General features: G+C 38.9%; 1 protein-coding gene across 1 annotated transcript in view; it reads right to left on the bottom strand.

Moving 5' to 3' along the window:
- Window positions 1-22,053, bottom strand: part of MEIS1 (Meis homeobox 1) — a 124,090-nt gene that overhangs the window by 48,728 nt on the left and 53,309 nt on the right. Inside the window, exon 8 of the mRNA XM_072140408.1 lies at window positions 4,348-4,493. Within this exon, the coding sequence (XP_071996509.1) occupies window positions 4,348-4,493 (146 nt within the window). The remainder of the gene's footprint in view (window positions 1-4,347; window positions 4,494-22,053) is intronic.

The raw sequence follows: 22,053 nt of genomic DNA, 5'->3' as shown, positions 1-22,053 counted from the left end.
AATACCATGAATTTGAGATCAGTGGGGGTCCATACAACAATTTATAGCAGGCCCCTGGTTTCAGAAGGAGACAGAGATCAGGCTTCTAGTGGCCACTGCTAGTAATTGCAGCTAAGACCTTATTTAGTTTATAGAAGTTCAGATGCAGTTCCTAATGCTGGCCACTATACAGAGAATAGAGCTAAACTATTATTTTTTTCAACTCTGATTGTTGTAAGAAACAGCCGTTCATAGGGGTCTTTAGCGTTAAACTCCCACCGATCTGATATTGATGACCAATCCTATATATAGTAAGAAGTATAAGATCTGGAAGGATCTAAAGATACACATTTACTATCAATCAGCCGAATCTGTATGTAAGTAAATATGGAGTAAAACCCTACCCTTTTTTGCATTTTAGTTACAATTAGTGTAAAATCATTTTACATATTAGTTACATTGCTTGTGACTCGGATAAAAAAAATAGATATGGCAAATAAATTCAATGGATAATGTCATTGTATCACTCTCAATCATCAATTAATTTTTATATGTAATATAGAACCCTCGTACCTATTAAACAAAGAACCAATAATGAAATACAGGAATAGCAAATCTGGAGTAGAACCTGAGCAAGATAAATCTATGGACGTTGCAAAAAAGTTCCTGCAACAGTTTTGAGTTTACATGAAAGACTTGGTTACTATGGAAAGACGGAGCAGAATGCATCTGCACTGGCAACTCCTTCTCCTGAAATAATAATCTGCAGAAAATTTTCAAAGGGGTTGCCGTGTGGACTCGGAAAAAGGATCCTGAAACTAATAAAACATAATGTGGCATGACATGAAAGTGGCCAGATTTACATTTTGCATGGTCTTATCCTACTAGGTAGTGTCAATTAAGAGCCCTACATAATGTATAGTTATATGAAACTCTCCCCTGATCGACTAAGTAATAGTGACAAATGGGGAGAGAATTTCATGGCAGTTACTGCTTCTAAGAAGACCTGAATTTAACCTCTCAGGGTATTAACTAGCAGGAAATGAGCAACCTGAAGGTCATTGTCCTATTACTGTAGATTTCTTTTTTTCATTGGGAGTTGTTAAATCTTTTGTACAGTTTGGCTATATCAAAGACAATTAACATTATTTCATTCAGAAATTTGTCAGAGAAGGGTTTTATTCTGGTTAAATGTTTTCCTTAATAAACTATTTAAATGTTTAAATATAAATTAATCAAATAACAATAAAAATCTTACTTTAATTCTAAACCCTAAATGAACATCCTACTGTAGGAAGCATTCACCAGTTTTTGCCTTTTCATTTACCACTTATTTATTATGTTCTAATGGTTGCCTCACCAGAATTTTCATTACTGAGTAGTGAAGAGCTGACTCAAACCACAATGTTTGGACCATGAGGTACATTGCAGGCTCAGGTCCCCAAATAAAGACTTTAGCCAGGAGATGTAACAGCCAAGAAGGGTAAAATCCATGGTCAATGCCAGCACCAATCGTGGCACCATAGGTATCCAAACCCGAAAGGAACTTTCAGAGAACTTGGCCAAAACAGAAGTCGTATGCTGGCCATGGGCATCAGGTTCGGTATCCATACCCAAAGGGAACTTTCATGGAACTCGGCCAAACAAGACGTTGAACGGGTCTGCTCATCTCTACTACTTCACTTTTTTTTTACTTTATAAATGACCATTTTTGTTTTTTCTGGGGGTTTTTTTCAGAAGAACACAGAAGTGATTGAAAAACATAAAAGTTAAGTAGAGCAAAAGCATTTCCATTATTCAAATTTAACTGGGTTCTTTCTAAGGAAAGACAGATTGGGCTGTAAAGTTTCAATATGCCAGATCACATATGGACAGAGTTGGACTAGGGTTCCTTGGGGACCACCAGATACAGTTATTTATTATCCTTTAGGAAAAACACCCTACTAGATTCTAGACTAGGTTGTCTTCTGCTGTTTTTATCAAATCAGTAATGGTTTAGAACCTGGACCAACTGGAGCATCCTCTGGTGGGCCATTCCAACAATGGGTATAGAGTCGTCTTTCTTGATTGCCAAAACTTGGATCATTATAGGACATGACCCACGCTGAATATTCATCTGTATAGGCAATATATGTCCAACATTGATATGACCACTGATGATCTACTAATGTCTACTCATATTATTACACAAGACAGCCTATACTTGAGGTCTACTTCCATAAGCTATCCATAATAGTATATATTTTTTTCAGATATTTTCTAATACTCCATAACATTGCAACCGCCAGAGATATTACCATAAATAATTCACTGCATGGATAGGTTAAGGGTATTAAAAACTAGAAAGAGGTTAATAAAGATAGGCTTCATGCCACCTCAATCTAAGAATAAACACTTGTGTGGTTCACGACTTACAAGACTAATTGGTGGAGTGAGTCCATGAAATACATCTGAATCAGCAATACCTGGACATTCAATGAAGCACTCAGAACCAATTCAGACAATGCACTATGGCTTTACTAGCCTCCAGGGAGAGCACAGGAAAAAATTATTACACATTGTTGATTTCCTTTTCGGATGTCGGAAGCGAGCGGAGTAACTCTTGCTATGAACTTAAGTAAACATTCTCAGTATATATTGATACTAATGCAAATAAGTTTAGAGCTTGTGTTTTATGTGTTTATTTTAGATTTGTTACATTATCTTTAGCAACTTTTGACATGAATCTTTATGTGTTTAATGGTTACGTGACTATATAAACAGGACTGGGTTTGTCGATACTAAACCTCGGAGAATCTGTTATGTGCACGTGGAGATAACAAGATGAATTTCCTGTAGTTGGCCTGACATTGTATGCTTACAGTAACATTAATTGTATTATTTCATAGTCATGATATCATTGTCTTATTAGCTGTATGATATTTAAAGAGACAGTGGGACAATTTTTTTCACTTCTGACATCATCAAAGGGGAGTTGCCAGATACTAGAAATTCTGCTAATGACGGTTTCTAATTTTAGTATAAGCTATAAAACTGCCTCCTGCTCTTCTCCCATATATACATGTTGATATCCTGATGGATGTATTAATTTGGTGAAATACATAGAAAATGTCAGCCATATTTATGGGAAAGGACATGATTAGGGTTGGGTAGGTTCGTATCTCGTTTGAAGCACATGTTTAGGGTGTATGCCAGGAAAGCTCCTGACATACACACTAAGATGTTCATGGACTTATACTGGCTGATGGGGCGATCCTTTTTGCTTCCGCCTGCTCAGTAAACATCACATTCAACAAGAAACAATGGACTAAAAAAAATGCAATAGGTTGCATTTATCCATCGTGTGCAGTATACGTTCAGCAGTAGCCAATTGTATTGCATCCATCTCTGGCCTCCTTTGAGCGTACACTATTAGTGTTTTCCTAGTGATCCATATAAAGACACTTATGTCACTTGGGAAACACCCTGTGAGTGTATAAGCTTAGTTTGTACAGTATGGGAAATATACAGTTTTGGCAGTACAGTTTGGGAAATTTGGCTGCAAGAATGGAAGTACCCAATGGACAAGAGTCCATGTAGCAAAAATTAAGTTTGGTTTCTTATACAACTTTCTAAAATGGGTTGTCCAGGTTCAGACTTTTTTATCTCTTCCTGGTCCAATGTGGTGCCTCCCATAACCACCAGCCACTGTGTGTATATATAAGCTTAATGGTGATGCCTCATTAAAAGCAACTATCAGCTATAGCAAAATATAGGCCACACCTGCAGTATGTATGTAGCAGGAACCGTTGATGGTGTGTACAAACTTAGACTGATGGAAGGCACCACACTGGACCTTGAGCACCAGTGAGGGGCCCATAGAAAATAAATACTCAGATCATGGACAACCCTTTTTCCCTTCAACACATTTCTCTACCCAAGGCTATGATATTCAGTAGCAACACAACTGACTAATGAGTGGTCTAATACATGCCATGTCTTCGATATCTTGCCTAAGGTGGTGGCAGTGTCTCAATATATTGTGCTTTATGAACATTAGGATTGACTTTAAGGATCTAACCATCTGGTCTCTCTCTCTCTTTACACCAAAAAGATCAACTAACATTATTTTTTAAATTGTACATGACACGTCTCTAGTCCTTTCTGCTTATGTCATGAGAAAAAATAATTCACATTGACAATGTACACGAAGCCTCTAAGAGAGGTAGTATACAAAAAAGAGCCAAAACAACCAGAGGGCAGAGCTTGGCAGCAGTAATATAAAGAATATAATGTTGAGTGCCACATAATCTACTATACATAGAAGTAAAAAATAATTTTTTGGAGATATTTCTTTCTTTGTAATTGGTACGTTGCTGATGGACTTACCGTTAGATGTTGAAAGAGCCATGCCCTCATGATGTTTGTGGCTACTTTAGGAAAAATACCACGCTTTTTATGACGTTTTTTCTCTTTGTCTGGGTCATCGTCGTCCCCTGTGCTCGGTGAGGCTACACTGTTGTCCAAAACATCTCCTGTACAAATATAATTAATTCATAGCTTAGTTACTGGGTTTCTTTTTGACAGCTGTATCTATATGTACATCACACGCTCAGAAATGTAAAAAGCAAGAAATGTTTTTTTGTGTTTTTATATAAAATATATCTACAAAAAAAAGTCAATGTATAAACCTATGAAACATTTTTGCTGTGGAATTAAATTCAGTACTTTGTAAAGATAGGTGCAATATACCAATTTTATACGTCCTTTAGCGTTTGTACTAGCTTTTAGGGGGTACTGTCTTCCTTGAAGACATCTAGATGATGTAAGGAGTCTTACAAGCAAAGCTCACTGGGAAAGAGTAGTTTTTCTACTGAGAAAGCAAATATGACTTTCTGAGAACACCAAGAGGTAACCATCATCTAATCAAAGTTCAAGTTGAAAAATAACTTGGGATTATAGAAAAGAAAAACGTTGCGACATTTGATCTACTTTAAAAACTTGATCTACATAGAGCAGGGTACCACGTGGCTTGGTAAGAGGTCTTTGACACAGTTCTCCTTTGTAGATTGGTCACTTACAAGGAAACAACGTATTGGAAAAATCTTCTTTATGAAAGAGATTTAATTTTAAAGGAAACCCTGAACGGAGGGTAGGGTGAAGCTGTCATGACACAGAATGGAGGGCGGAGTCAGTTAGCTAGGGAAGGAGAAGTGAGGAGAAGGGTCACTAGGGGAGGAAATAAGAGGGAGGCTAGCAGGAGTCGCCCACCCACACTTTTGATGATGTACAAGGGGTTAGCTGTTATGTGTTTTGGGGGAAATTGAGGTAATAGGGTCCAAGGAAGTTAGGGGGTTTTTGGCTGGAGTCACAGCGGCGATGGCGGATTGGGAGTCCTTGGAGTTGGTGATCATATGGAAAAGGGGACGAACAGGGTGGCCAGTTAAACCCATATCCTTTAAAGGATCCTAATTGGTGGTCTGGATATTTGGTCTCCTGGATGGTGTCCAAGGGAGTGGGTAAAATTACATATATTCAGCCATCTGTGAGGTGAGACGGTGCCTCTGAACCTGTGGTATGGTTGGGTGTAATGGGGGAATATTGGCTGCAGATTGGCAATGAGGACCTTCTACCAGGGAGAATGTTGATATAAATTTATATATATATATATATATATATATATATATATATATATATGTATATTTTTATGATATATATAAGTGTTATTTAATTTACTTGTTATGTTCATTAGTAAAACGGCTGCTGTGGCCAAACTTATCCAATGAGAAATCAGTGTTGGTGTAGTTTCTATTCAAAGGTTGGAGTAAAGGGGAGTGGAGAGGCCGCAGAAGCTGTTTGGGGTGAGAGAGTATAAGACAGAGCAGCTCAACATTGCCGTAGTCATGAATTCCTTCTAGAACGCCATCTTTTATTCCCTGTTCTCAGCCAATCCCTGCTGAAAATAAATCTCTGTTTATAAGAACACTTACATACAATGGTGTAAATGATCTCAGCAGTCTTTTTTAAAGCTTGACTTTGAGAAGTTGCCAATATTAGATTGATGAGGCTCCTTTAAATCACTCACAAAGTAGAAAGTCCTGAGTTAGCGAAGTGCGATCTTCCATGCAGCTAAGACTACCAATATTAGGAGGCTTTCACATACTCTATAAAGTATTTAGCTGACAATAGGACAAGCTCCATTAAGTTTAATAATGTGATGAGAGCGAAAAACACCTGAACAAGATTCTCTATACAGACCAAGCTGAGAAACAAGATGGTGCCCTCAAAGCTTTACATACTCAGAAGCAATAATGTTTATATCTTTTCATTTATTAAGTTAAATCTTTTTTGGTTAAAAAAACCCCACAAAATCATTACAATACATTAATACGGCTGCCATTACAGTGTTCACATGGGTTATAGCAAGACATCAATGGTTCTTGACTGGCACACGTTACTATATATGAAGGTGTTCTATCGAATAAGTTGTTCCTTCATGTCCCTGAATAGTTCTATCTCTAGGACAACCCAAGGACATGAAAAGGTATTTACATAAAGTCATCCCCTATCTACAGGACAGAGGGCAACCTGCTAATTGTAGGCATCTAATAACAAGAGGGACCCCTCTTAGGCCTCATGCACATCAGCGTATATGTGTGCTGCTAACTCATGGTACACATAGACTTCCATTGCGCGCGGCCACAGTGTGGTGATCATGGACTATGCCTCACAGTACTACAACCTGGCAAGCGGGCCACACTGTAAATTATAGAGTAGGTCCTATTCCTGCCCAAATATGTGGCAGGAACAAACCTCTGCCTATTGATAATGGGTGGGTACGCAGCTCTTATCAGCTAATGTCAGAAAGGCCGTAATACGGGTAAGAAGTTCCTGCTTGTGGCCCACCTCATGCATGAGGCCTTACTTTTATTTGAATGGAGCAGCTGCTTGAAGTTTCTCAATTCTATGGTATAGCATTGTCAAAAATTCAAAATTGGATAAGTGCTCAGCTATCTCCTAGTGTTATAGTATTATAGCAACATAAAATTATTTTAGGGTACAAGGGGCCACATTTATCACTTTTGTGCGCCTAAGTGTAGTAGTTGCGCCTAAACTCTGGCGCACTGTTTTGCCAGAATTATCACAAGCTACAACCATCTGTGATAAGTTAATTTCCGGCCTCTTATTAATCACTTTACTTTAAAACAGTTTAGGCGCAATTTTGGAGCAGTCTAGGCGCAATGTTAGATTCAGGCACTTACATGTGATCCCTGTGATTCCTGCTGCACCCCTGTAATTCTGCACAGTATCCCCCTCAGACACTGGTGATACTGTGCAGAAGTACATGGGGGACACTTGTATGTAGTATCTGCAACATTCTGCAAACTTCTGCAAACTTCTTTTGCTCTTGCTCTGAGCTCAGGGTTTTGCAGAATATTTTGTAAATAGAAGGTGATGAACTGTAAATAGAGTCTGCAGCTCCTGTCTGCAGTGTATGTAGTGTGTCTATTATATGTTCTAGTGTCTGGCTGAGCTCTGCTGCTAGAAATGAGCTGTTCTGCAAAGGGGCTCAGTGCTTTCTTCTCAGTTAATGCCACCTTTGGGCTGGAGTGTTTTTGCGCCCGTTTTTGCGCCTAAATGAAAACGTTGCAAGTGATGAATTTCATTAGGCGCTGCAAAACATCTGGATTGGTAAGGGCACATTCACATGGTCATGAATGTATGCATGTACGTCCCGCATGTACGTCCCCATAGACGGCAATAGCGGTGCGACGCAGATCCGGGCCGCACACCGCAAAAAGATAGAGCATGCGTGCGCCGTGCGCCACTATTCTCTATGGAGGGAGGAGGGGCCGCCTCCTCCTCCTCTCCAGCACACAGCGGTATGCCCGCACGGCGGGCATACCGCCGTGTGAATGTTCCCTTAGATAGATGAGGGAAAGCTGGTTATTTTAGCTGCGTGGCTAATTTGACGGTTAATCGCAAAAATAGCACAAAAACGGTGCGCCTGAATGAAAAGGCGCAAAAACAACAGAAAAAACGAGTGATACATGTGGCCCAAGGTTCCTGACTCTATACCTATCAGATAATGTAAAGGAAGGAACCACTGACTATGCTGAAATTCAACATGCCCAAGACATAAGTTGCGGGAGGTGACGACCAGTGGCTTCCTCCTCTCCCTACTGTTCGGCCAAACCAATCATGTTTTTTTATCAATCGGCCTCCATTTGTTCTTATTTGATACTAAGGTATGAATTTATCTTTATTTTCCTAATTATATAAATGCATAAGTTATTACATGAGATTATCTCCCTACTACTAATACACTTAGTCATGTGCTTCCATATTCTCACCATTTTGTCTTAACTTGATATATTAGTATTAGTAATATGCATTATATTGTTATTTTATTTAGTATCAAGAGGTAAATGCTCTATAAGATCAATATCCTGGTTAGCATTCCCATATCCCAAGTCAACGCACAATAATTATAACCACATTAATTATACATTATTATAAACAGAGGTATGCTTAGTGCCTGAAAATCTCAAGTGTGTTTGATAAAAAAAGGCAAAAAAACCTGTAAATTATATGTTAATGAACCTCGGGCTAGCGGACACATGTTTCTACCAAGTGAAGTTGTAGAAATCCATGTGAGAAAACCCTAAATCTACAGTCAATTTGCGCTGTGTCTGCGCTAACCCTGGTGAAACCATAAACAATGACTTTCATGAGGTGACTGCCTTCTTCAAACCTGATCTGTTTGTGCTGGGATTTTCCTATTCTTCCTTTGTAAAAGCATGAAAAATCTAAAACAGCATCAAAGAGGCGAAGATCCGTCGAAGCAAATCATCTGCATTTAACATTTCAATGAGCCAATCTACTTTATATGCTAAAGAGGAGCCGTCCCGAAAAAAAAAAAAAAGAAAAATATATTTGTTGATTAAACAGCACAACAAGGTTTTTGTATATTTTAGCCGGATTTACCCGCTAGATAGTCCGCCGCCAGGTTAATTTTGCAATTATTAGAAAGAAGGAACAGATAAACGCTCCAAAGTCTAAACGTTAGGGGTGATATACGGAGGAGGCAATTGATTATTTATGGAAATATCCAGTCCGATCCGAACATCCGAACGCCATGACTTTTTATTAAGCTTTGTGCATCAATAGATAATCAAGGCCTTAAAACAGCCTTAGCTTCCCATTACCTCAGGCTAAAGAATTCCTGAAAGCATGCCTTAAGGGCACCTGAATTATATACTCCATTAGGAGAGGAAAACCTTTCTGCATTCCGTGTATAACACTCACCAGAAGCTTTCCTGTTTATTTCTGCTTTATGAAAGCAGAAGCATTAAGCACAGAATTTTGTAAGTGAAGACTTATGTAAATACAATGAAGAAAACCTTTCAAGCGGCGGCCAGATCCCCTCCTTCCATCTCTGGCAATGACCTATCCCAAATAAAAGGTTTCTGTTACATCATTAGGTCAAGCCAAAAACAGCCCGGGCTTAATGCATAGTTTGTTCTTCCTACTGTTTTTAGGCAAATACAGCTACTCCGCTCCCATCTGGGAGGAAAATTACACTACTGAGCTGTAATCTAAGACAAGATTTTCATTGGAAGCAAATGCGTTGAATCCAGTGTAAATACTGATGCGTGTTCAGAAAAGCCTAAAACAATAAACCTCGCTCTTGTCCGACGCGACTTAGAGAAACAGAGAAAAGAAAAAAGCAAACAGCGAAGGAGGAATCGGCAGTAGAGGAAATGTTTGGATAATTGGAGATTCGGAGATAGCGGATTGGAGCGCTCATGTAGGCCCGTAACGCTAGACACATAGGGGCCACGGCACATCGGTGGAAAGTTGTAAGCTGTTATCCATAATATAACCCGGAGGTGAAGTGATATCACAGCCACATGGTTGCACCCGCACGAGAGAGAGAGAGGAGACTTGTCAGAGACTTCACTCCTGACTTTGACTTCCCCTGCTGCCAAATGAAGGCAAATTATGAAGGCAAGCTGAAAAGGTGGAAATAATCACAAAAATGATGCTAGTCCATAAACAGGCGTAGAGCCTCATTAGTATAACAGTAGGCTCCACTGGGGGATTTCTACTCGATTTGCTGATGCCATGAGGAAGTGCCACAGGGCAACTTTGGCCAGCTGCTAATGGCTTCTGACAGCTTCTTAGCAACTAGTGCTAGCCACGTTGTGGCGTTTGCTAGTGACAGAAACCGAAAATGTCATCTTATCTGCCCATGTGTCATGAAGTCCGCGTGGCAATTAACTAGTAGGCCAGTGACTGAGAGGCCAGAGGCTCTTAAAAATGGCCTGTGGCAATTCTGGACAGACTGGGCTCATCTTTTTGCATTTTCCGCTGCCCATATGCAACATTACAATGCACAGATCTGGCTGGCATTACCTTTGTCTGAATTCCCCGATGAGTCGGGTGTACTCGGAGCTCGGTAGAAATTCGCTATCATCATTATCAGTGGCGTTAAGAGTCATTTGCCTTGATATAGAACTTTAATTGGCGATACCTGATTTTCTAGATTTTTTTTTTAAAGTGAGGCCCTCCGAAAAAAAAAATTGTGCTAGCGATTTCTCAGCTCTCACAAATTAGTCTAAAAGGATTTAGGATCACTGAAGCAGACTCATTGCCTGTCAAATTGCTCGGAGCACAAGAACTCTGCACAGCAACTAGACACTATTTAAAAAACACTGAGCCCCTAACAAGCAGGAGAAGGGCCGGGGTTCCTCATTTCTGCTCCCAAGCTATCACAGCTATCCTCAGAGTGTCAAGCTGTCAAATCTTTCAGCAGCGCCATTTGCTCTTTCAAATAATGTTTAAGAATTGTTTAGGAAAAAAAAAATTATAAGCTGTGATATAGAGCAAGAGGGGCCAAGCCGACAAACAAAGGGATCCGGACTGTGAGTTCTTGATGGGCAATTTCTGAGTAGACCCCCGGCCTATCCCCATGGAGTAACGCAGGTGACCTATAGCTGCTCAGGGGGCTCAGATTTCAAACAGCCTCAAATCAAACGTCCCATAGTTGCCTATTTAAGCACACCCAGGCATTTAGGCCATGCTATCTTGTTCCTTTCAAGAAAGGATAAAGCAGCATTTATAGAATTCAGACCATTCAATGGGTCAAACTGGCCATGTCAGCGGGGGTCCTTCTCATGCAGGTCAAGACTCCCCTCCCCTCCTCCTGCAACCTTCCTTCCCACAGTCCATCGGTATTTAGAGGAGGGAGGCACAAAGTTCTATCTAAAATTTCCAGGTCATGACAATGTTTTCAGCCTTCCTTTCTTATCTGATCTAGGAATGTATCCTAACAAGATTATTCCAGACACAGTATCACAAAGTGATAAACAGAACTAGATAGATAGATGGATGGATTGATAGACAGATAGATAGATATTTCACAGATAGATAGATATAAGATAGATAAATAAATAGATAGATAGATTTATAGATAGATAGACAGATAGATGATAGATAGATAGATAGATAGATAGATAGATAGATAATAGATAGATAGATAGATAGATAATAGATAGATAGATAGATAGATGATATATAGAAGATAGATAGATAGATAGATAGATAGATAGATAGATAGATAGATAGATGATATATAGATAGATAGATAGATAGATAGATAGATAGATAGATATATGATAGATAGATAGATAATAGATAGATAGATAGTTAGATAAATAGATAGATATGAGATATATAGATGATAGATAGGAGATAGATAGATAGATAGATAGATATGAGATATATAGATGATAGATAGGAGATAGATAGATAGATAGATAGATAGATAGATAGATAGATATATAGATGATAGATAGGAGATAGATAGATAGATAGATAGATAGATAGATGATAGATAGATAGATAGATAGATAGATAGAGGATAGATAGATAGATAGATATATAGATGATAGATAGGAGATAGATAGATAGATAGATAGATAGATAGATAGATAGATATATAGATGATAGATAAGAGATAGATAGATAGATAGATAGATAGATAGATAGATAGATATTAGATAGATAGATAGATAGATAGATAGATAGATAGATAGATAGATAATAGATAGGAGATAGATAGATAGATAGATAGATAGATAGATAGATAGATAGATAGATAGATAGATAGATAGATGTATAAAACTTTACATAAATGAAATCATATGATCCGATATCAATGATCAGATCTGAAACAAGACGCAGCAGATAAAACCCAGGAGAGACAGTTTTAAGCTGTGAATTTCGGCAGAGAGGGTAAATTGGACGTTTAAGACTTTTAAGCCAAGTCCCAGCAGCGCGAATCCCTCGGAGGACCATTAACATACTGAGGGCATTTTTATAAGGCGTTGTAAAAGGAGCTTAAAACTTGTAAAGAGTAATGTGTTAAAGAGTTAAGTGCTGCAGAGTCATTTTCACCATGGAAAAAAGGGCCACTTTGTTGGGGGGCCCCTTACTTTGGGACGTGCACAGCTGCAGAGGCACAATAAAGCCCATATGACTACATAAACCGCTTAATTGTCCCAGGCCAGAAGAATGGACTGAGGTAACAGCACGTTATTAGATTTCGCTGAGAGTGAAGGGGGGACACATTACACTCTGTATATGTAATGCCTCCTCTCTGCCCACTTCATTCTTCCCTATATACATTGTCCATTATATACAACAATACATTGTATCACTATCACCCAACCTTCCAAATATTTCAGGAAATGCTTAACCAGCAATTCCCTAATATAATGTCATCTTGATAAAAACCTCCCAATTTATTTTAGATAAATTAGAAAAACACGTATGAAGTGATGCGGCGCAAATCCTTCAGCAGACACCAGACTTTTAAGATTGTCTGGAGTCCCAAAACTGACCAAAGGCTTAAAGGGGTTTTCTAAAAGTTGAGAAATATGGCTGTTTTGGATCCAAAAAAAGACATCTTGTCCAACAAACAAACATAGGTCATTATAGACAACAAGTTGACCAACAGATTTCTATGGCAACCCTATTATCAGAACACCTCTAGTAGCACTATTTTATGGAATGGCTCTTTTAGCACTTGTCTCCAATATTCTAAAATGTTTATACAAGTGTATTAATTGAGTTACTGCCATTAGCAGCTGGCGGCTTTCCAAGGCGATATCAGACATGATTATTATTGGAATATTCCAACAAGGGCTATTCATGTAATAGCCCAAATTTAGGGAATTGACAATTAGCAATTGTCTCTTATATCCTACTAGTAATTCAGTACCATAAACAGCAACCTGTAAGTCTCGATTCACATATTGTTTTTAACCATTGTAAGGATATATCAGGAGGATTCTCAATGCATCCTTACAATGGAGAAATAAGAGGTATCACACTGTAATCAGAATGTTCCTTCCCTCCCACCAAAAGTGGAAAGAGTAATGAACATCACCAGCAGCCAATCTATGTTCAGGGTGCTTCCCTCAGTGATGTCACTCTCCTTTCATGGACAGTGACATGTCTGGGGACCTCCCTGAGCATTCACTCAGCGGAGGTCAGGGATGGATGCAAACTTTGCATCTGTCCCCCAATGGCCTCTGCTGAGCGTCTATGTCATTCAGCAGGAGGGAGCAGGATGCCTATTTTTCTTCCTGTGTCTTTCACTGTATACGACGTATACTTTGCCGATGGTGGCACAAACGATGCCCCCAATTGCCAGAATAGACAACACAGCATATAAGCCAGGAGCTTTCCTGACATGAGTGTATCACAGATAAGGGATGTGAACCTAACCTAGACGTGATCTGGTACCTTCCTTACTCACACCAAAATGACTATCCTACGCAATTGCTATTTAAGCAATTCCCTAAAATTTAGTGAATTGTTTGAGACAGGAGGTGGACAAAAACTACCATGGGGCAAGGGTTAAATTTGAATTCGGCAGACATGTCAGCCCGGTGTATAAAAGGTTATGAACTTATTCTATGTGTTAGTGTAACTGCTATTTGAACACAAACAATGAAATCAGCTTCAAAACCCTTGCAACGTATTGTTTGTTTATCTGGAACCTGGACAGTGTCCCGGGCTCCCTCTCCATTTGTATAGTTTACTCACTGTTCTAATTTTCCTTAATAATTACCAAAATGAGCATTTTAATTTGTAAAAGCTGCAATTTCAATCAACGGCAAGAAAAATATAAATATTTTTCATTTGCAGTCATTAGGAAATGTCAGGGAAGAAATTTGTATTCTATACATTTTTTGTACATTGATTTCAATTAGGGGGTTAGAGTCACAGTTTATGGAATTGTAGTTCTTTTTAGCCACATGGCCCTTTTGTTGATTCCAGGGTCATTAAACAGAAAAATATTCAAAATAGTGTGCCTACAAACTACATCTATAGCGCCACCTATAGGAGACTACATTGTAGGATTTTTGCCACTATGAGCACATTTCGAAATACTTTCTACTAGCTGGATCTCAGGAAGGAGACTAACTATCAATCACATAGAAGGAATGTCATTATTGGGTTCAAAAATGGGTCATTTGGGAAATACTAAAATATGAGGTTGACAGAATTCATCTTTAAAATGATAAATGTAAATATTTTGTTTTGCCCTTATTCAATTTCAACAGTTTTATGTTGCTGATTTTTATAGCATAAATATATGCAGGGGTGTAACCAAGGCAGAAATGCTCCACCCCTGAGCATTTTCTTAGCCAATACTAAAACCAACATACTAAACTTGTATAAGCTTTGTTTGGAAATTGTATATTGTTACAAGTTCTCCAATATCCCCAATCAGAACAGGACATCCAAACAATTCAGCCACTAAAGAGCTTATTATATTGCCTCTGATCTTTTTCTAGGATGGACTTGGATGGAGTCATCAACTTTCAGCAAATAATGTATTGTTTGTGTAATGAGAAGTTACAGATATTTCCAAAATTCTTTCTGTATCAATTCCTCGCTGTTTCCTAGATCTCCTAGGTCATTCAACAGGAGGCCTCATTGTTTACTTCCTGTGAATAAAAACCAGCCCATGATCATGGGAAGTCACACGGGTGCACAGCTCGTTATATCCCTGGTCATGTGATGTCACACAGGTGAATGGCTTGTTATATCCCAAGTCATATGATGGCACAGAGGTGCACGGCTCGTTATAACACACAGCTCTGATTACTTTCTGTGTTATAAAGACTCGTGTACCTGTGTGATATCACATGACCAGGAACCAGCTTATATTCACAGGAAGTAAACAATGAAGCTTCCTGTTGAATGAAAGCAAGTAGAGATCTAGAAAATGGTAAGGAACTAATTCAGGAAATTGTAGAACTTTTGATTGCAGAAACAATATTGATTTATAAAAGTGGACAACCATTTTAATCATTCAACTATTGGGTCAAGTAGAAGTAGAAGATAATTTTATTTTGGAAATCGAGTAAACGTCCACTGTCAGTTGATCTCAACAAACTTGTCCAGACAAAGGCGTGACGACTACCTTACTACTCTGTGGAAATTCCATTGTGTAACTTGCTTGCTCTCAACAAACAAAAACCACAACGACATTGCTAGGTAACATGAAGAAGGCATTCTTCAATACTAGAGATGACATGGTTGGAGTTGAGATTTCCGTCCTGGTTGACATAGATGAGCATCGTTGAATCTTCCCATCTCAAGCATTAAATTAAAATTTATTTAAAGGGTTGTTAACATTTTCAAAAATTTACAATTTACTGAATACTTTTAACCCTCAGGGGCTATTGATGCTGTTAATATCTTGTGATTAAAGTGAGAACAACTAGAGATAATAATATATCTAAAACTAGAAACAAAAAATTTCGGGATTTCTTTTCATGATTAGTAGAAAATTACTTTAAACCTTGAAATCTACAATTCTCCCACCACACATCAGCTGCTCAGTATTAATGACAATTCACCTAATTAAAATAGTTCAAATATATTAGAATCGTTCAAAAAAAAAACAAATTACATCCAAGCTTTCGGGACCCAAAAATGTTGACTTCCGAAGAAGTCATCAATTAACATCAGCGGTCTTCACGTTCTTCTATCTACACTGATGGCCATGGTGCATGCCCTACTTGTAAATGTAAACATTGCAGGGGAAGCACATCACAAAATGTGTTTTTTTGTGTCTTTTCCACATTTAACATTTAATCAGTGACTGATAAGGAACAATAGCTAAGAAAACAGCCGACATATTTGTGGTGATTGGCTTCATTCTAACAGTATCTCCTAGTAAATTCCCTTCCTCTCAGATGTTGACTCTAGATCGAGTAAACTTAACACAATAGGTCACATAGGTCTCTACCTGTTTACAAAAATGTTTTCCTTATAAAGAGAGCTTTTAGCATGACAGAGGCCAAGTTATTTTAATTAAAGGAAACAGACACACAGACTCCTAGAAGCAAGAAAATGATCCGTCTGAAATATATCTTTAAGACCAACACCTCCATAAGAGGTCTGGGCACAGATGACCTGGAATATAGTTAAGATTAATTAAGATTAAATTAATGTCAACGGAATCTAATGATTTTGGTGGGACCAGATGGGACACTATTCTATTCTACTATTTGTTGGTTCTTTCCATTTCTTGCAAAATTTGTTCAGTAACCAATAAGGCAATTATATGATGACCAATATAAGGACAATATGGACTACAGCTGAGTTGAGTTGTCCAAAAATGTTCATGCCATGATAAATTCCCCACATCACGTCTCCATAAGTAGTAGCATTTGTCACACAAAATAACAAAGACTTTTTAATTAACAATTCTATGAAAGTTTAGGGGGTCATGTACTTTATAATATAATATCTTAGAGGCCAAACTGGGAGGGGATAATTACTATATGCCGGCACATGTGAAAAGTCTCCGGCAGCAGCGAGTGTGCGAGTGCGGGAACAGTAACGCCCCGCGATGGCCCCCTCCTGGCTGACCGTGCTCTCTGCTCGGCAAAGAGGTCCTGATAAATATTCACCTGTATGTCTATTACTCCATACAGACAATATTCCAGGGGGAGATTTAACAAAAGAGTCTGAGGTCAAAATTGTTCTAGTTGCTTTTGTCAACCAATCACAGCCCAGAATTAATTTTCTCACAACAGTTTTTAAAATAAAAGCTGAGCTCTAATTGGTTTCCATAAGCAACTAGAACGGTTCTGCTCTAAGACACATCTGATAACTCTTCCCCATAGGTTCTATCTACAGAAACCAATCTGATCCATTCTTTTCATTTCAGATTTGTTTTGGACAACTACTTAAATCGGATCGGTTGTTTTAGGCCATACTGTCCGTATAGACTATTTGTTATAAATAAAGATCAATACTTTACGATTTTTACATCATTAAACATGTAATAAAGTAATAAAGATGAAAAAGAAAATTATATTTATGTTTGTTTTTTGGAATTTAAAAAATACAGGAATCTGTCATCAGGAGCCCCCATGTGCCCATAAAGAATAGTGTATACGTTGCTGCGTCCCTAAGCCCATGGGATTGGTCAGTGAGAAGCGGTTACCCCAACCTCCGGAAATTGGCGGTCATTCATCGATTTAAAATTTTAAAAAACCTCCCATGTCCCACATATCCCTCCCCATGTCGCTTCCCCCCTCACTGGGATAGGTACGGCTACATGAAGTGGAATATTTAACTCTTATGTTTAAGATAAAAAACATTATTTGGTTACATTAAAAAGATGAGATGGGCAGAACCCAGGCCAAATTTTGATCTGGGAACACATGTTCTGTAATAGTCTAGCTTTAAATAGAGTAGCCTATGGGGTGCACCATAACGTTACTGTGCAAGTGTCCATGTATACATTAAAAAAACACTTTTTTGGCCTCTTCTACATTGCAAACCACTTGCGATCGAAACGAGTAAAAGAACAACAGTAAAACTTGTGCTCAAAAGACCTAAATTTAAAAGCAACAGGCAACAGGAAGCTTTTAGTTGGGAAGTTGAGGTTTAAAGTACTCAGCAACAAACAATGAGCAGGAGAGATAAAGATGCAATGGAAATGGTACGGAACAGACCTTAGTAACTTCCTGCCAAAGCTGACTTGTGAGCATGTGTGCTGCCATGATATGGACCAGCAAAGCTATTTTGCTTGTATTTACTGGAGGTATTTGTTCCTGTGCAAACCCTACAAAAACAAAGAGCGGGGGATAAGCAAGCTTTGCCATCTCGTGTTGCCAGGTCTTTAAGCTTAGCATGTATCACATATTTCATCTTGGAAACGGTCTATTTGCTCATATTGTTAAGTTGTAGCTAGGATTAAGTTTCGCTGTACAATGAACATGCTGGTCTTTGTAAAAACACCTTTACCCGTCCCTATCTAGGAAATTAGTAAAACGAGATCCACCACTCTTGGCTGGTAGAAATAACATTTGGTCAACTTGCCTTTACACCATTGTGATGACAGTTTTAACCTCAGGTTTGTGGGTCACAACTGCCACCATTATCTCCCATCACTTTATGCATTCTGTGTTTTTCTTACCTCCTTCCCACACCACTAGGTATCTGTGTCCAAAGAGGACTCTTCAGCTGCAGGTTTGTTTGGCCAAGGTTACTCACAGGTCAAGCATTTCAGCAGTTGTTAACACAAAGCTTCCACCACCGGGCTCCTACAAAGTCTCCAACCCCTTGTGCTTCATCTGCAAATATACTTTCTATCCACACTAGTCTTCTTCTTTTTTTTTCCCGGTTTAGCAAAAACCAACAAATCCCCTCCCGAAGAAGTGATCTTGGTGACAAATAAATAGGTCAAAGACTCTTAGCTGAAACCAAAGGAGCTAAATTCTCCAAATATGGAAGCATAATAGATCTGACGTGCTTAAGTAGACTTCAAGGAATGGCATTTATCTCAGTTGGACGTTATGACTTTACTCCCTTACTACAAAGGTCCAGGGTAAAGCATCTCTCGAAACGTGGAAGGGAGAACTTTTGTGTTTTCTTGAAAAGCGATCAATCGTCATAAAGATTGATTTTTGTATATCTCCGCGATAAATGTATTTAATGCAATCAAAACAAATTACGTTAGATCTGGTAAGAGGCATCAGAGGTCAAAATATAGCTGGTTAATTGAATCTATTGCTAATTTAATGTTATCTGAAACTCGGGCCACTATATTATTTTCTATAATCTGACTGTGAAGAAATTTCCATCTCTTCCTTTAGCTTCTCAAACAATGTATCTCTGTTGAGTATTTTACACTTGAATATTATCACCGGGAGAGCATATGGTATAACCATAGAGGGAAGCTTATCTTCATCTCCTTGTAAGCTAAAATTAGTTCAAACGGCTTTGCAGCTCTCCACATGACTCCAGTTATAATGTTAATAAAAGACGCGCTTGGCCCGTACTCTCAGAGTTACAGTCCTAGTGGCAGACACTGGGGGTCTATTGGCCTACAATGATAACAAAATATTTGCATTGTCTACCTTCCATCTTCATAACACGTGTCTGAAAAATATTTATTTTTAAGAAGATTTAAAGATTTCTCAAAGCACCAAAAGAAGTCCAGACAGCAAGAAAACTTTGACCCGGTCGAGTTGGCCCTCACAAGCTTCGTTGGGTTAGACAAGTGAATTTTTGAAGTCCTGCAACGTACAACACGAAGACTCAATATGAAGACATTCAGTGTTGCTCAACAAACATCCAAGTATCGTGAGACCCTCATTTGACCTTGTGGAATGGTATGAGTAAGAACATGTTCCAGCAGACATTTCGACATCCTTTTCTATTACGCTCCCTACCCCTTAGAAAATGGACTCAAAGTATTTCGCAGTTATAGTCACAAAAAGAAAAGTTTGAGAAATAAGCAAGAATTGAAAATAAAACAAAAAAAAAAAACACACAAGCAGTGCCACTCTTTTCCAGAGACTGTGACTGGTATTACCACTTAGCCTCATTCATAAGCTGTAAAATCACACAAAGCCATATACTACAGTGCTGTGGTTTTGAAAAAAAATATCAGATTTTTTTTTTTGTGAGACGATATACACTTTCCGCATAGGTCAATAGTATCTGATTCCTGATCACAATGAGAAGAAAAGAGGTGCCAGTTACCCCCTATGATCCATATGTACATAGAGCTGGTGACCTGGGGGACTAGTGCTTTATTCTACTTCTATGGAACTTTTAGGATACAATACACTCTCCTATAAAAAACTAGAAAACTTCATAAGGAGAACTTCATAACTTCATATTTAGTTGAAAGTGGATCCATTGACTTAAAGGGAACCTGTTACCAGCAGCCCCATGTACAAGCATTGTTTTAGAAATCATGATCTGAGCTTGTTGATACAATAACTGATTTGGACCAACCAGAGGACCCACTTCTACACCTTAGTAGTTGTTTTAATCAATAAATGTCTTGTTATAGTGAATTTCAGCTCCTCCTGCTCTATAATATGCTGCCTGCAAATAGAACACTGTGGGGCACATTTACTGAGGTGCTTGCGCCAGTTAGCACTGGCAATTGTCCGTACCACTGTTGGGGCAATGCACACTACACAGGTAAACTGCAAATAGTACAGACTGCACTGTTCTTAGTAAATGTGCCCCAATATCCTTAACTCATCCTGTTCTATAACATCCTGCTTGTATATAGGACACAGCATAGAATATGTTCAACCTCTCTTGCTATATAACATTCTGCCTATAGATAGGACCCCATATATCAGTGGTGGCGAACCTATGGCACTGGTGCCAGAGGTGGCACTCAGAGCCCTCTCTATGGGCACCCGTGCGATCACCCCACCGCAGACTCCGCCAGACAGGACTCAAGGCCTCTTGCAGTCCCAGGCAGCCCAGGACCCTAGAAGGAAGCTACAATGATAACCAAAGCTTTTTCTCCTTCTTTCTACTGTATTGGTGACCTCAGGTGCCTATACAATTTAAACGTGACAGAGCAAGTAATAAGTTACTGTTTAAATTGTCACATCAGCACTTTGCGAAAAATATGTGGGTTTTGGAAGTAGTTTGGGCACTCGGCGTCTAAAAGGTTTGCCATCACTGCCATATATCAATCTGCTCATCTCCTCCTGCTCTATAACATGCTGCCTGCAGATAGGACACTATGTACAATCTACTCAACTCCCCCTGCTCTATAACATGCTGCCTGCAGATAGGACACTATGTACAATCTGTTCATCTCCTCCTTCTCCTGCCTGCAGATCGAATTTTATAAAAAAATCTGCTCATCTCCTTCTGCTCTGTAATATGCTACCTGCAAATAAGATTTTATTAAAAAAAAATCTGCTTGTCTCCTCCTGCTCAATAACAGGCTACCTGTAGATAGGACCTTATATATCAATCTGCTTATCCCCCCCCTGCTCTATAACATGCTGCCTGCAGATAGGACACTATGTACATTCTGCTCAACTCCTCCTGCTCTATAACATGCTGCCTGCAGATCAAATACATAATATAAAAGCTTTTATTTAAAAAAATAAATAAAAATCTTTTCTTCTTAGGTCTTCATTCTTTTCAAGGACTTGACAGCAGTTCCCATGCCTGACCCTAGACTGTCGCTTAGGTAACTCTCCAATTCGCACTGGTTGTATATGACTGCAATCGGCACAATTAGAGGAGCAGACTAGAATGTATATTTTCTTTAGCTTGTTGCAGCCACCAGGTCTCAGGGTTAAACAGTAAAACCCCTGAGGTTAGTTTTCGACCTATCATGTTCCAATTTGTGCCAAGTAGAGGAAAAGTAAACAATATCTGCCTTGTATACCCTACAAATACTGATGCAATAGGAAAACGCTGACATCATGTTCAGCGCAAGAGGGGCCGACTCTTTTCCGTGGCATGTTGATAAATATACCTCTAACAAACCAGCACTCATAACATACTGCATGGCAGCTCCGCAGTCACATGCTTGTTTATTCAGTTGGTCTAATTGGTAAATTAGGGAAGCACTAAAAGGAGGCACAAACAATCCCACAACAGTTCACACCGACCCACAAATAGAGCTCATCACTCCACAGCTCCAGTCATTTACATACTGCCAATGTTTTTACTACGACTATAAAAGAGGACAACAGTCCCGCTGCCAGGGGGAAAGGC

The sequence above is a fragment of the Engystomops pustulosus genome, chromosome 3 (assembly GCF_040894005.1).
Source record: "Engystomops pustulosus chromosome 3, aEngPut4.maternal, whole genome shotgun sequence".
Classification (NCBI taxonomy): domain Eukaryota; kingdom Metazoa; phylum Chordata; class Amphibia; order Anura; family Leptodactylidae; genus Engystomops; species Engystomops pustulosus.
The sequence above is the reverse complement of the archived record's forward strand: the minus strand, read 5'-3'. Positions and strand labels throughout refer to the sequence as shown.